The sequence below is a fragment of the Peromyscus leucopus genome, chromosome 4 (assembly GCF_004664715.2).
Source record: "Peromyscus leucopus breed LL Stock chromosome 4, UCI_PerLeu_2.1, whole genome shotgun sequence".
NCBI classification, from domain to species: Eukaryota; Metazoa; Chordata; class Mammalia; order Rodentia; family Cricetidae; genus Peromyscus; species Peromyscus leucopus.
The window spans coordinates 138,783,469-138,796,849 of NC_051066.1; the positions used below are offsets into that span (position 1 = coordinate 138,783,469).

The 13,381-nt window shown below is 43.0% G+C and overlaps 1 protein-coding gene across 11 annotated transcripts in view; it reads right to left on the minus strand.

Moving 5' to 3' along the window:
• The window catches only part of Ptprt (protein tyrosine phosphatase receptor type T), a 1,105,165-nt gene that overhangs the window by 732,143 nt on the left and 359,641 nt on the right, over positions 1-13,381 (minus strand). For all 11 annotated transcript variants that reach the window (XM_028868606.2, XM_028868602.2, XM_028868605.2 and 8 more), the window contains exon 3: positions 4,621-4,892. In XM_028868606.2, coding sequence (XP_028724439.1) covers positions 4,621-4,892 — 272 coding nt within the window. The remainder of the gene's footprint in view (positions 1-4,620; positions 4,893-13,381) is intronic.

Consider the following 13,381-nt stretch of genomic DNA (forward strand, 5'->3'; position numbering starts at 1 on the left):
CGCAGGTGACATCACACAACTAGAGAGCAGCAGATTCCCAGTATAGGCAAAATGTTTCCTCAAAACACAGGACACAGAGCTCAGAGCTGGTGAATGTGGGTAGGATGATGGGGAAACTGATTTACCAATAATATCCCCTACGTTAGAAGACTGGATCTGTTGCCACCGAAAACAGGGAGCTTCTGCACAGAGACATGGGATACAGAAATAGCATACCACAGGGCCAGAGGGACAGGGGCTCATCAAATGTCCTTTCTTCCTCAATCTCCATCAAAGAAGAGGGCAAATGGAGGGACAGTCCCATTTCTGGGTTAACTGTCCTGTTTAGTATACTTCAAGCCATGACCCTATCCTAAATCTACTCACAGCAGGCTCTAAAAAGGCCTGACTGAAGCCTGAGGCCTCAGTGGGAGTATTCGTGAGTTTATGGAGACAACAGATGTTTAAACTCAGCAGTCCAGTGAGAATACTCTGGAGACCAGGAATTTCAGTTGTGGCCTGAGAGTTGTCAATGCTTTACTATGCGCTGTTGGACTTTGTAATATATTTCTCAGCCTCATCCATATCAGAGCATAGCAAACTAAGGCCTGGAAACCAAAACTGGACCATCAGCCATTGCTATACATAAAACTTGACTGGAACAGCTACATCTGTTCATCTACATATTGTGACTGTCTGCTTTCATGGCACAACAGCAGAGTTAGGTGATGACAGACACTTTAAGGCCCACCATTCTCTGTCTGGTGTACAATAGGGATAAGCAAAAACCACGTGGGCCAACAAACATGCTCTAAATCTCTATGGACATAGGCACTGTGTAATTTAGAAATCCCAAATGGTCCCCATGATGCTCAACAATTCACCAAGACAAGACAAGTAAACCAGGGCTATCTCAGATAAATCAGGAAACTGGGACACCACTCCCTAGAATATTACCTCTATGCTAAGAGGGTCACATGCTAAAGACTGGTCAAGGTCAAACTTCCAAAGCAGACAGTAGATTGAATACCAATACACAGATTTTTTTCTGGCTCTCTATAACCCTACTTGGCTGGCTGTATTTCCTAAATAGAGATGCAACATAGTTTTCCCAAACCTTGGGTCACTTCACCTTCACCAAAGAGCATCTCATAAAACAACTAGTGTCAGTTCTTTCCAAGAGAACAAGAAGAACTCCCCTCATCCATGAAACCCTGCAGGTACAAAACAGGGGGCTACACCCTAAAAGCAACATAGATATCTGGCATGCAAGCTATGTCATACAGGCATTTGATAATGTAAACTAGTGATAAAAGTTAAGCTGAGCTGGTCAGACACCATATGCAGCCTTAATTTACACCACAACTTGTGAATATGCATAAATTTTATGGTCAGGATATCTGTACACTTGATTCTGGTGTGCCATGAAGAGCCTATGATGGGTGTTACTTACAGAACACATGGAGAATGCAAATGTTATCACCTTGTAAACTGCAAATACTGTGAATTCTAAAACATATCTGACACTGTGAATGCCAGATCAAGGTTTGTGGACTTGGTACTGCTTAAAGACGTCTTTACAAGGGGAAAGAAGACAAAGAAATAATGAGGTCAAAGGCACCTTTCTCAAAACATCTACAATAAAAAAAGTCCCAATGCTAATGACACACATGTTAAAACCATTATATTCTCTTTTTAGCCACTTTTCTTGGTAAGACATTGCTGCTCTCACAAAGGAAGTAAGTGCTTTACCTGATACATAATGAGTATAGTCCACACTCATTACCACAACTCCAGGCTCTGCCTGACTCTCCTCTGTACTTCTGAAAGGATATTTTGCACTGTGCCTATAACATAAGCACTCAATAAATGGTAGGTATCATCATCATCATCATCATCATCATCATCGTCATCTTCCCCTCAGCATCACCATCATGATCATCATCATTCTCTCCCCTCTAATTCTAGAGGAATTACAGGAAATGCCTAAGAAAGGACAATGCTGTCAGTCTAAAAACAAATCACAAGCCACTGAAGATAAAATGGGAAATAGATGTGGTAAAAATCTAGACTAAGTATTGAAGGTAATTGAGTATTAAATTCTGATTTTTAGTTGCCAAAGCAAAGCAGAAATAGGGCTGAAACTGCCTCATTAATGTAAATAGGCAAGCTCAGTAGAGAAATATGTTCCTAACACTGACAGACTGAAAGAACTACAAACGAGGTGTGGAACTCAGGGCCATCTAAGAAGCCCTGGCCACTCATCTGCCACCCTTGGGTCTATCTTCTGCTTCAGACACTAGAAGATGTCTCCAAAATGCAGATTTGTGGTGGCACTTTCTTATTTGAAAACTTCCATCAATGGGAATGGCGACTGAAACTAGGTCCAAGGGTGCCTGTTGGATGAAGGAAATGTTCTAAAAATGGGTGGTGTTGGTAAGTGCAGAATACAGTAGCTTTACTTAGAAAAAGAACCAGGTTGCACACTTAAACAAAGGTTGATTCCATGATATGAACATTTTAACTAATGATGTTTTTAAAGAAAAATTCTCAATAATTTTGGCTTACACCTGTCTGGAGTTGCCCCCTGCAAACAATCTGTGAATGGTGTGGGTCTGCATCATTTCTCTTTATCCACAATGAGATAAGTATGGCAAGCAAGAATGGGGTTCAAACAGACACAACAATTTGGCATCACAACAACATAGTTTAGTGTGGCTTATAAAAGTATTTGTCTGTAATGACTTAGGAGAGAGTGGTCCTTCCTTCCCAACTGGTAGTTTGTGAATCACTGCTCCAGGACTGGCTTGTTAGCCTGACCTTCAAACCCCCATGTGCTACATGCTCTGCAAGTTCCTTCCCTGTATATCTCATCTGAAAGATATCCTCAAAGGACTTTGTTTCTGCTGAACATGGTTACATACACCTGAAATTCTAGCACTTGGGAAGCTGAGGCAAGAGGATTGATATACGTTCAAGGCCAACCTGGGATACATTGTGAGTTCAGGATACTCTGGGCTACAGTGTAAGACCCTGTCCCAAAAAGTGGGCATGGGGAGAACCACCAAAAACAAACAATAGTTAAAAAAAAAAAAAGAGAGAGACCTTAGTTTCCAAAATTCTTCAAAATCGTTCACTCTCTCATGTTCCATCTCCTGTATGATCACTTTCTCAAATATCTTAAACGTCTTGCCCTCCTTTCTAGTCTATCTTAATTCAATCTTCCAAATTGGGTCTTGCTGTCTTGTCTTCTTAGACACTACCCTATTGCCCCTTCAATTAAATAGCCTCAGCATTCTGGCTGAATTTGGCACACTGCATATGGATTCAAAAGCTGAATTCAAAAACTGTCAACAATTTCCAGAATTTAAAATCCTGAATCATGACATGACACTAGTGGAATTCAGGTGTTTCTGGTACATGGACTGCTCTCACCCAATGTGAGGTTGAACTGTTGACCTTGTGTACAACCTACTTCACAAATGAGTCTGTCAGATACGATAAGCCTATAGGCTGAAGATGATGCCCCAACACTGCGGAGAAACCTCAGGTGACTGTCCAGGCAGCTGGCTGTTTCTGTCAACTCACAAAATTTTTGGAAGTTGCTTTTGTGCACTTCTTGCTTTTATTTTTGTTAGCTAATATTATTTCCTTCTTGGGTCTCTGAGGGAGTTGAAGATTAGTTAGCTATAGTTGAAGATTAATTAGGATAGAAAGTGAATTAGATACATTTTGGACTTACTAAAATAGGATAGATAAGGGAATTATTTTCTCTGATTTGTCAAATACAAATGGACTAGACATCGTTTAGGTATTTGTTACTTGTATATATTGTATATAGCTATTGTACTTTTGTATATAGTTTTTCTTTTGTTAGTTATAACCTTTTGCCTTTTCTCTTTTTATTAAAATAGAAAAGGGGAAATATGGTGATATTTTATTTGTACTGAAATGTAATTTTAATTTTATGTTAATAAATAAAGTTGCCCTGGGGTCAGAGGTATTAGAGCCATAGCAAGAGCGTGGTGGTTAGAAGAGCTAGGTAGATTTCTGTGTGTTCGGGGATACAGCCAGTATTGGAGACATATGCCTTTAAGACCTGGAGGGCGGTACTTACAGGCAGTGACGAGGCAGTCATGTGGTTGGGTTTACAACCAATGAGAAGGCAGAACAGACTATTTAAAGACAGACAAACAGGAAGAAGCTCTCTCTCGGGGAAGCTAGGAGCACTGCAGGAGGTAAGATTTTATCTCTGAGCTCTGACCTCTCGGCTTTCTTTTTTACATTGGCTCTGTGTTTTCACAAGCCTCTACCTGGCTAGTCGGCTTATCTCTCTGAACCTCAACCCTTTCATGTGTGGAATCCAGTTGGGAGTTAGTAAGGGATTCCGGGGCCTGCATTCCTCCACATAAACTTGGCTATGCTGGCACTGTCTACACATTGGTCCCCTCCTGAAGACCTCTGGAGAGACAGGGGCTATGCTGGGTCACCTTTGCATCCCTGGAAAAGCCTCTTCAGCATGAGTTATTCAAATGAGTAAACAAATAGGGTTCTTTCTAGGCCTATCCACTCTAGGAAAGGCAAGAATAAAGATACGTAATTGTTACCTGCTAGAAAGAGAGCAAGGTTAGAGTGTCATACCTGGTAGAAATGAGGCCAGAAGGTGCTGATGGCAAGTTCTGCTTTCACCCAGCCCTCGGTGACAACCCCAGACACATTCCAGACAGGGTTCCCTTGGGGACCACCGTTGACCTTCACGTAGACATTCAAGGCTCCTGGGCTAGAGCGATCCCGACTGGAGAAGTAGTAATGGAAGTCAATGCAGTGCGTGTCGTTCTCCTTCAGGGTCGGCAGAAGAAGATGGGCTTTCTGGCCTGAAGCCCTTCCAGAGCTGTTGACCATCATGAAGGACCCTAGAGACCCACAGTGGGTAGCAAACAGAAACAAAGAGAGATGTCCTTCTGAAAACTTGTCACACCCATACATGGTACCTAGTAGGGAGGTAGGGAAAAAAGTCCCTTTAGGTGACAGGTTAGGTTGACTCTGAGTAAGCCACATCCCCTCTTAGGGTCTGAGGAGGACTTCCATCACTAGGGTTAAAATCCCTCCTCACAGTGGTATTGGAAGAATGAGGTGTTAGATGGTACTACACAGGAAGCATTTCTACCCAATAGATTGCTTATCACTAAAGAGCAGGACCTTGAAGGAAGCAAGGGATTAAAAACCCAAGAAGGGAGTCAACCACAGTTTCTACAGGTGAACTGGGATGGAAAATAGCCTCACAGAAGCTACAATATGGAAGGGTCTTATGTATGGACAGATGCCATCTGGGTTTCTGCACTCAGTGTAGGAGACTCCATATCAAAGGAGACCATATACAAATAAAGCATATCTGAGAAAGAAATATATCCACCTCCCAGAAGTGTGAGAACCAACTATAAGATGCTTGAGGAGAAATGCAAAGTGAATGGCACTCTAAGCACTTAAGAGACTCGTATTAACAGTAAGTATCTATTGGTAGAACATATAACTGCTTCTAACAGCTATAATTGCTTCTAAGCATGCAAAAAGCTGTGCCATGGACCTGAGTGAGCCTCTTTCCAGCTTCTGTGACAAGTAGAAACTGTCTCCTGTTCTCTACACCTCTCTGGATCCAAGTCCTTTGGCACTGGCTTCACAGTCTCCTCTGTAGAATCAGAGGCTAGCTCTTGACACTGGGCTCCATTATGTGACTTGTGAATAGAAGCTACATAGATGTTAAAAGGTACCATTTTAACTAGGCTTGCCTTCTGGCACTACTTTATTGGTGATAAGAAGCTGATGTCCCAATTGGCTTGGGATCAAGAAGTAACATACACAGGCAATCCACAGGTAAAGAGCCAAGCTCTGCAACTTGAAAGCAAGAGGCACAACCATGTGGTCAACATATCTAACCTGCATCAGTCAACCTGCAATCGATGCACTGATCAGCGAGTATAAGAATCAATGCTTACTGTTGTTGTTTGCCACTGCTTTCCTCCTGAGTGCTCATACAACATTGCTGTGACATTGGCTAATTGATAAAGCTTCCCAAGAACAAGATTCAGATCCATCACTATGAAGAGGCACATCTCAGCTCATTATGCAACAGATTTTTATCACAAGTGAAATCTGTGCAAAATGGAATCAACTGCCCAGAGACAAAGTGAGTCCTCTTCACTGTGGGTGGCTCCTTGAAGCCTGCACCAACTGAGATATCTAAGAGAATTTCACAGTTGAGGAGGGAGGCTGAACTCTGCAACTTAAAAGTCTTATGATTCTCCTGCACAAAATGCATCATAAAACACAGTAGATAAACTCCAGTAATGCTGGGATAAATGTTTTCTATCTAGAAAACAAGAATTGCTTTGAAATCTTATTGTGACCACTAAAATCATTCTGAATGAAATCTTAAGACCCCTTATCCCCAGGCAAAATGAGCCACTCTGGTAGCCATAAGTTGCCTTGCTCACCCTGATACCAGGACTAAGAGCTGAAGATAATAAGTGCCAGGCCATCCATATCTTGTTGAGGTTTTAGACAGTACAGACCATTTACACCTTGTCTCCTGGGTTCTGAACAAATTTACAAGTGGACACAGAAGGGAGATTATATTTAAAACCTCTATACAATTGCCCACAAAGCTGGATTAAAGAAAATATTAGCCTTGAAGACAAATTAGGCTTCAAGTACTCCCCATGTTCAAGCATAAAAAAACAACTAGATGCCCTCCCTAACTCAATCCAGATTCCTAAGGGAAAGCTGTTCTTCAGGGATGATGACTGGGGGCATTAGATTGAGCTCACGTTAAAACAAACAACCAAAAACTCAACAAGGAAGCCAAATAACAAGGACCGAGAAAACTGCAGTCAGATTTTCAATAACCTACCAATCAGAAAACTCACCCAGCTTCTGGTTAATATCCAGCGGAAGTGGAACAAAAGCTGTCATTAGTGTAAAGAACCCCCCTTTATGAACTGCCAATAGCTGAGGGTAAGTGTAAAGATGCTTCTCTATTATAGATGCTATCTAACTATCAAAAGCCTCCAAAGAACTAGCAAGGAATAAACCATTAAAGGGGGAAACAGAGGCTCAGTGATGAGACTGAGCCAACATCCATACCTGCCCTTGCTAGTCTACACACAGGCTCCTGATGGGTCTCTCCTTGACAGATGGGCTTATGGCCCACAAGCTTCACAAAGAGTGGTGGGCTGTCTACCACTGAGTAGTCATGCATCTCCCAAGAAGAGAGGCAGCCTGAGAAGTGAAATATGCTGAACTCTCTTCATGCCAGGTTGCATGATGGATTCTGTATACAGGCAGCTCCCGTCCACCTGCCAATCTACATTACACATGTACCCACAGCTTCTTAAAATCCACAGCAGAGAAAGTTAGGAAAGGGTCCTTCCAACAGCTCTTGTCACCCATTTCTGTTCTTCCTGGATTCAGTAGCTGAGCAAGCCTGAAGAGGATGGAGCATTTATCTTATTTAGTACAGCATCATATACGTCTGGACACAGAAACATTGTTCAGAGGGAATACAGAACCCAGTTTCAAAGAAGTCAGATTATGGTGTGCACCTGTTCTATTCTCAGTCCTTAACAAATGATTCCCTCTCATGCTCACATCCATCCTTCATTATCTTCTCTTCCTAACAGATGGTCCTTCATTCACAGCCTCAGCATTACCCAAGAGTTCAGAAGACATGAGAATCTTAGACCCCTGCATTCCTGTGCAGTCTGCACTTACATTTCTATCAAAAGCCTCAAGTGACAATGCATAGACATGAAAATGTGGGAGTGACTGGTCTCTTCTCTTCTTCCAACCATATTGAACATTCAGGATTTCAAGAATCCAGGGGAGGGTAGAGCCACAGGGAAAGAGTCAGAGTGGTCATGACTATATTGCAGGTCAACCATTTTGGACACAAAGGGATTCTTTAGAAGGAATAAACTATAATTGGGTTATGAAGCCAATATAATTTTGAGGTTTATCTTTCCATATCAGTGTCATTATTTGGGCTCCTCTGGAAGACCCCCCCACTATCTCTCTCAAGCCCCTTTATTAAAAGAATTGAAAGTATAAAGCAAAGTTACAAGACGCTATAAATAATTGGGATGCCAATAAGGGAAGCCACCCTAGGTGGTTTGAATTAGATGAGAATGTGCAAAGGCACAGAGGCAGGAAGCCACAACAGTCCCCAAAGCAGGTGTAGTGTCTTAGGGGATATGGGAGGATGCACTGACAGCCCCCTCCATGAGAGGTCTCCCCACCCTCTCTGGAAAAGAAAGAAGCCATGTCTCTGAGTCATTTGAGTCCAGGCCTGCCATTGCTAAGATTATTCATCTGTGGAAGCCCTGTTCTACAGCGGCTCAGTGGGGCCCTCTTTGATCAACAGGTTGGCATAATTAATATCATCCCAAGGCTGTCGGTTTCCTAGAGATCAAAAATGAGCCAGTCATTACGCCAAGATCAGTCAAAAACAAGAAAGAGAGAGACTGTAAATACAGTCTTTTCCTTTGCCTTAAAAAAAATGTACCAATGTGATAAGGAACATAAAACAGCATTAGTTTCTTCATAGTTATTATACATAACACTGAAAATTGTAGAATTAAACCAGGAAGTACTCTCAGGCTGGCCATAAATTTTGCGTTTCCCCCCTCCGTGCATAATAATGCCTTGATAAGCGCCCGTTACTGATGTGTCTGCCACACAGATACCCTTTTTGGAGGCAACACGCTTCTTAGTAGCAGATGGCGGCTATTGTGTTTACACATGAGCACCTCAGGATTGCATTTCCTCACGTCGGCAGTAAAAAGAAAGTCCTAATTGAGTTTTTAATGGCTTTGCACATTGTTCATTAAGATTACATGAGTGTGCCTGGGCAACTGGCAACTGAGGGCCGAAAGCTCTGAGAAGAAGAACACGGAGTGGTCCCTGAAGACAGGTGGGCTGCCAGCTTCCACAGCCGGGACCTGTGAAGGGAGAAAGGATAGAGGCAGAGGCCCAAGAGCTGCTGAAAGCCAAGCAGCTGCAGCAGCATGGGAAGGATCCTGGATCTTCTTCACCAGACACCTAGTTTTCCTTCCGGGTATGCTGTTTGTTAGGGATGTGACTTTGAGAAAGTCCCCAACCCTCAGTGTCTTCATCTATAAAGTGGGATGTGGAAAGTGACATATGAAAGTTTGACATTCATTTCAGTGAATATTAAATTATACACATTCCTTGACTCAGTGAATGTGGATTTGGCAACAAATAGCAAGTAGCAGATGACATTAACCTGGTGAGTGACACCGAGAAGGCCCTACATACCCGGAATTGATCTAAACACCATTTAGCATTCCAACGAGGCCGTATCATGCTAGCCCTGTTATAAATAGGTACACTGATGCACAGCCCAGGCTGGGACCTCAGTTCACGGTAGCTGAGCTGCATGTCAGAGACCAGGCTGTGCACGCTTCTGTGCTTGGTGCAGCAGCCCTGAAAGACAGAATACCTAGGAACATTTAGCTTCCTGGAGGCAATATGTTAGTTTTCCCTCTTGTGGAGCAATCTGGAGAAACATGCCTGGAGCTGTGGATTCCAGTATGGACAGCAGAGTCATCCAAAGCAAAAACTGGAATGAAGTCAGCAACTCAGAGTCTTGGGCTTCACTGCGTCATGTGACCATGGACAAGCCACTTGTTCCATACTATGTGGCTTTCTGAAATTGGGAGGTGGGACAGAAATCTCATCTATACCTCTTTTCCCTAGACCATGTCAAGCAGGTCTCTTAAACTTTCTCAGTTGTTTCCTCTTCTTCAAAACAGCTATAAAAACCCATTTCCCACTGTACTCAGAAGTATTGCATGAAATACTGCTAAAATTGTGCTTAGGCGGGGTTGTGGCTTCTGAGGTCCTCAATCTTAGCTTCTTTTCTAGCTTCCCCACTGTCCCAGATTTTTTCCATACAGCAGAGAGGGCATACCACACTGAAGAAAAAGTCAGCAGGGAACCAGGAGCTATGGACAAGGCTCGGAGCGTAACATGCTTGCTGTGTAGTCATAAGGACTGGAGCCCGGGTCCCTGGCACCTAAGCACATGCCTGCAGTCCCTGGGTTGGGAAGGTAGAGACCCAAGAGCTAGCAGGCCAGTCTCTACGCTCACTGAGAGACCCTGTCTCAAAAAAATGAGGTGCAGGATAATAGAAGAAGGTATGTAATGTGGACTTCTGGCTTTCACATGTGTGCGCGCACATACACATACACCTTTGAAAAAAGAAAACAACATACTGAGTAACAGAATAAAATACACTGCCTGAGCCCTACCATCTACAGCTGATCAGCCATTAAGGTCTTGGGGAACCTGCTCTGTAGCTTCTCAGATCACCCATCTTTCTCTTCCTCTCCCTGGTCACTGCCTAGCAGTCCAGCCAGCCAGCAAGCAGCATTCCTCCATGATTTCTGCTCCAAATTCCTGCTTGACTTCCTGTTCTGACTTCCCTTGATGATGGGCTGTGACAGGAAGTATAAGCTAAATAAACCCATTCCTCTACAAAGTTCCTTCTGGTGATAGTGTTTTAATCATAGCAGCAGAAGAGAAACTAGAACACCCAAACATCCTATGTGCGTGGGTTTTGCTCAGGTCATGCCCTTCCTGAAATCCATGCTATCCAAGCCATTAAACTCCACAAATCTCACTTAGCCCTTGTGGCTCTCACAAATGCCCAGAGAGCAGTTACTCCTGCACCAGGGTCTGCTACATACAGCAATGCATGAGTCTACTGTAGCTATTTTGGATGAGGCTGATTTTAAAATTTCAAATTGATGAAATTAAGCTGTCTGGCCACAAAACAATAGGGGGTGGGATGATGGAGAACAAAAACAGTAAAAGGCACGATATACTGTCAAACTTGAAGATACATGTACAAGAGAACCACTTAATGTAACTAGCATTGCCATGAAAACTTATCATCATTAAGCTGATCAAAAACATAACAGTAAACCAATAGCTACAGTAACAAACATATCATTCAGCATTACCCATATTATCTGTGAAAGCAATCTAATTACCACGTGTCAAAAAAAAAGAGGGGGAAAGAAAGCGGCTTCTTTTTTAATATACCAGAAAATGGGGGGAGGGTGTTAATTACAGCTTAATGGATGCATAATATGTGTTTAAAACAAAGAAAATAGATCCCGAAATTTCAAAGGAACTGCATATTGTGAATATTTTGTCAGTCAGTTTGTGTGAACAAGTCATAAGTATTTCTGTAATCATCCATTCAGACCAGTAAGTGGGGATTTATGCATTTCATATGCAAATTTGTTAAGGCAATTTTCTAAGAAACTGTTATCTGATAATCTATGTAGGTGTGGATAATGTTTAAAAATGGAGTGCATCTAGGTGATTGGATATGTGTGACAGAAGGGGTTCCCCACTCCCCATGCTCTGTGCCCTGACCCAGGCAGAATCAGGCTTGGGATCCATTAGGTCCTCAGGCTTTCCCCCAAGCACATGAAAGCTAAGATACCTTTACCATTCTCAATCTGAGACAAGATTAATGAAGAAGGGAACAAATGAAAGAAAAGAGGGAAAAGGAAAAGTAGATGAGGAGAGGAAGAGGGCTGGGAGGGATGACAAGGAGAGATGAGGACCCGCGAGTCAGGAGGAGTAAAGTGTGGGAAGGAAAGGACACAGATCCAGGACTGAAGGAAGAAGAGAAAGACCAGGTCCCCGGGCAGACCAAAATATGAAGAACATATATAAAGCCTCGTAATGAACTTATAACCTCCCAATACACACACACACACACACACACACACACACACACACACACACTCACAACTTCACAAAAACTAAAGCATGAGTCACTGGTGAGCCAGGAAACAGGGCTAACTTGGCTATTCTCCTGGGTTCCTTGTGAAGAAGGACAAAAAGAAAAGGGCATTCAGTTACCACCAAAGCTGGGATTCAACCCTAAACAGCTGCCACTGTTACTTTGGCTCCTACCTTCATGCCACTTGTGGGCATGTTAGATTCGGTGGCCAGCAGTGAACAGAAACTCCCTGGGGTTGTCTAGTCTTAGCCTGGGAAGCTGTTACAGGTAAGAAGAGGGACACAGAGGGAGGAGCAAGTGAAAATGTAATCACCCGGCAAGCTGGTACCACATGAGAAAAGAGAACGGGGTGGCTGAGACAGTGTCAGACCCCAGACTGTTTTTGACGTTCACTGGGCTAAGTCCTTTGTGTCTGCCACTCAAAACTGAAATGACGTGGAACTAAAATAGATATATATTTAAATCTCCCAACACTTCACACATCCGTTGGCATGATAATATTTTGATTAGTTACATTTATGCTCCAATTACACTCACAGAATGTTCGACTATGCCAGGCTATGTAGAAAACACTGAATTATTACCTCATATATTTGCAGTGGGAAAGGTACAAATGGAAAGAGTGAGAGGGAGATGGAAAAACAGGGAAAGAGAGAGAGAGAGAGAGAGAGAGAGAGAGAGAGAGAGAGAGAGAGAACAAAACAAAGAGATGACTAAGCCTGCTAAAATAATGCTGCCTTACTTTCCCATTACTAAATTGGGTCATTGCTATTAGTTCCCAAGTTTTAAAATGCCAGGGCTGGGAGAGACATACAGTGGCACCACCTACTTCTCCACTTAGGGGATGCTTTTATGTTCCCTACAATAACTGGTCTGAAAGCAACCTGTCTGTGTTTGCAGTGATTGTCAAGGTCAACAGACAGGGTATTTGTTGTTTTCTGTTTGTTTTTCCCCTGGGAAGAAGATCCATCTATTTCCCAAAGTGGTCAACACCCTTGTCTGTGATAAATAAACAAGGGCTAAGAGCTTCTCTGAGATTTCAAAAATTTCTGTCCTGGTGATACTAGGAGGGATTCTGTGCGCGCGCGCGCCTGCATGTGCTGTGTGGGCCCATGTGTATGCATGTACTTTGTGTGCATGTGTCTGTGTCTGTGTGTGTATGCATGTGTTTCTTGAGCATAATTTCTCAGGTGCCATCTACCTTTTGTGAGACAGGGTCTCTCTCACTGAGCAGGAGCTCACTACATAGGGCAGGCTGGCTGGCAACAAGTCTCAGGGATCCAGCTATCTCCAGTTCAAAGGGTCAAGCTCAGCTCCTAACCTATATCCCAAGTGAGGGCTTCTTATCACAAGTCCTTGCTCAATATCCAGCGCGCCACGCTGTAAATGTTGAAGGTGAGCGTGTGCCCCCATCAATGGGCCTTTCAACTGATGGAGACCTGCTAAGGTTTATATATTCCCCAGTTTCACAGCACCTGCTCCTCAGTCCTCAGACATCAAAGCTAACTCTCCTATCTTGTGTCTCTCATCCATAATTTGCAAAAGACTTCTAGTACTTACATGTCT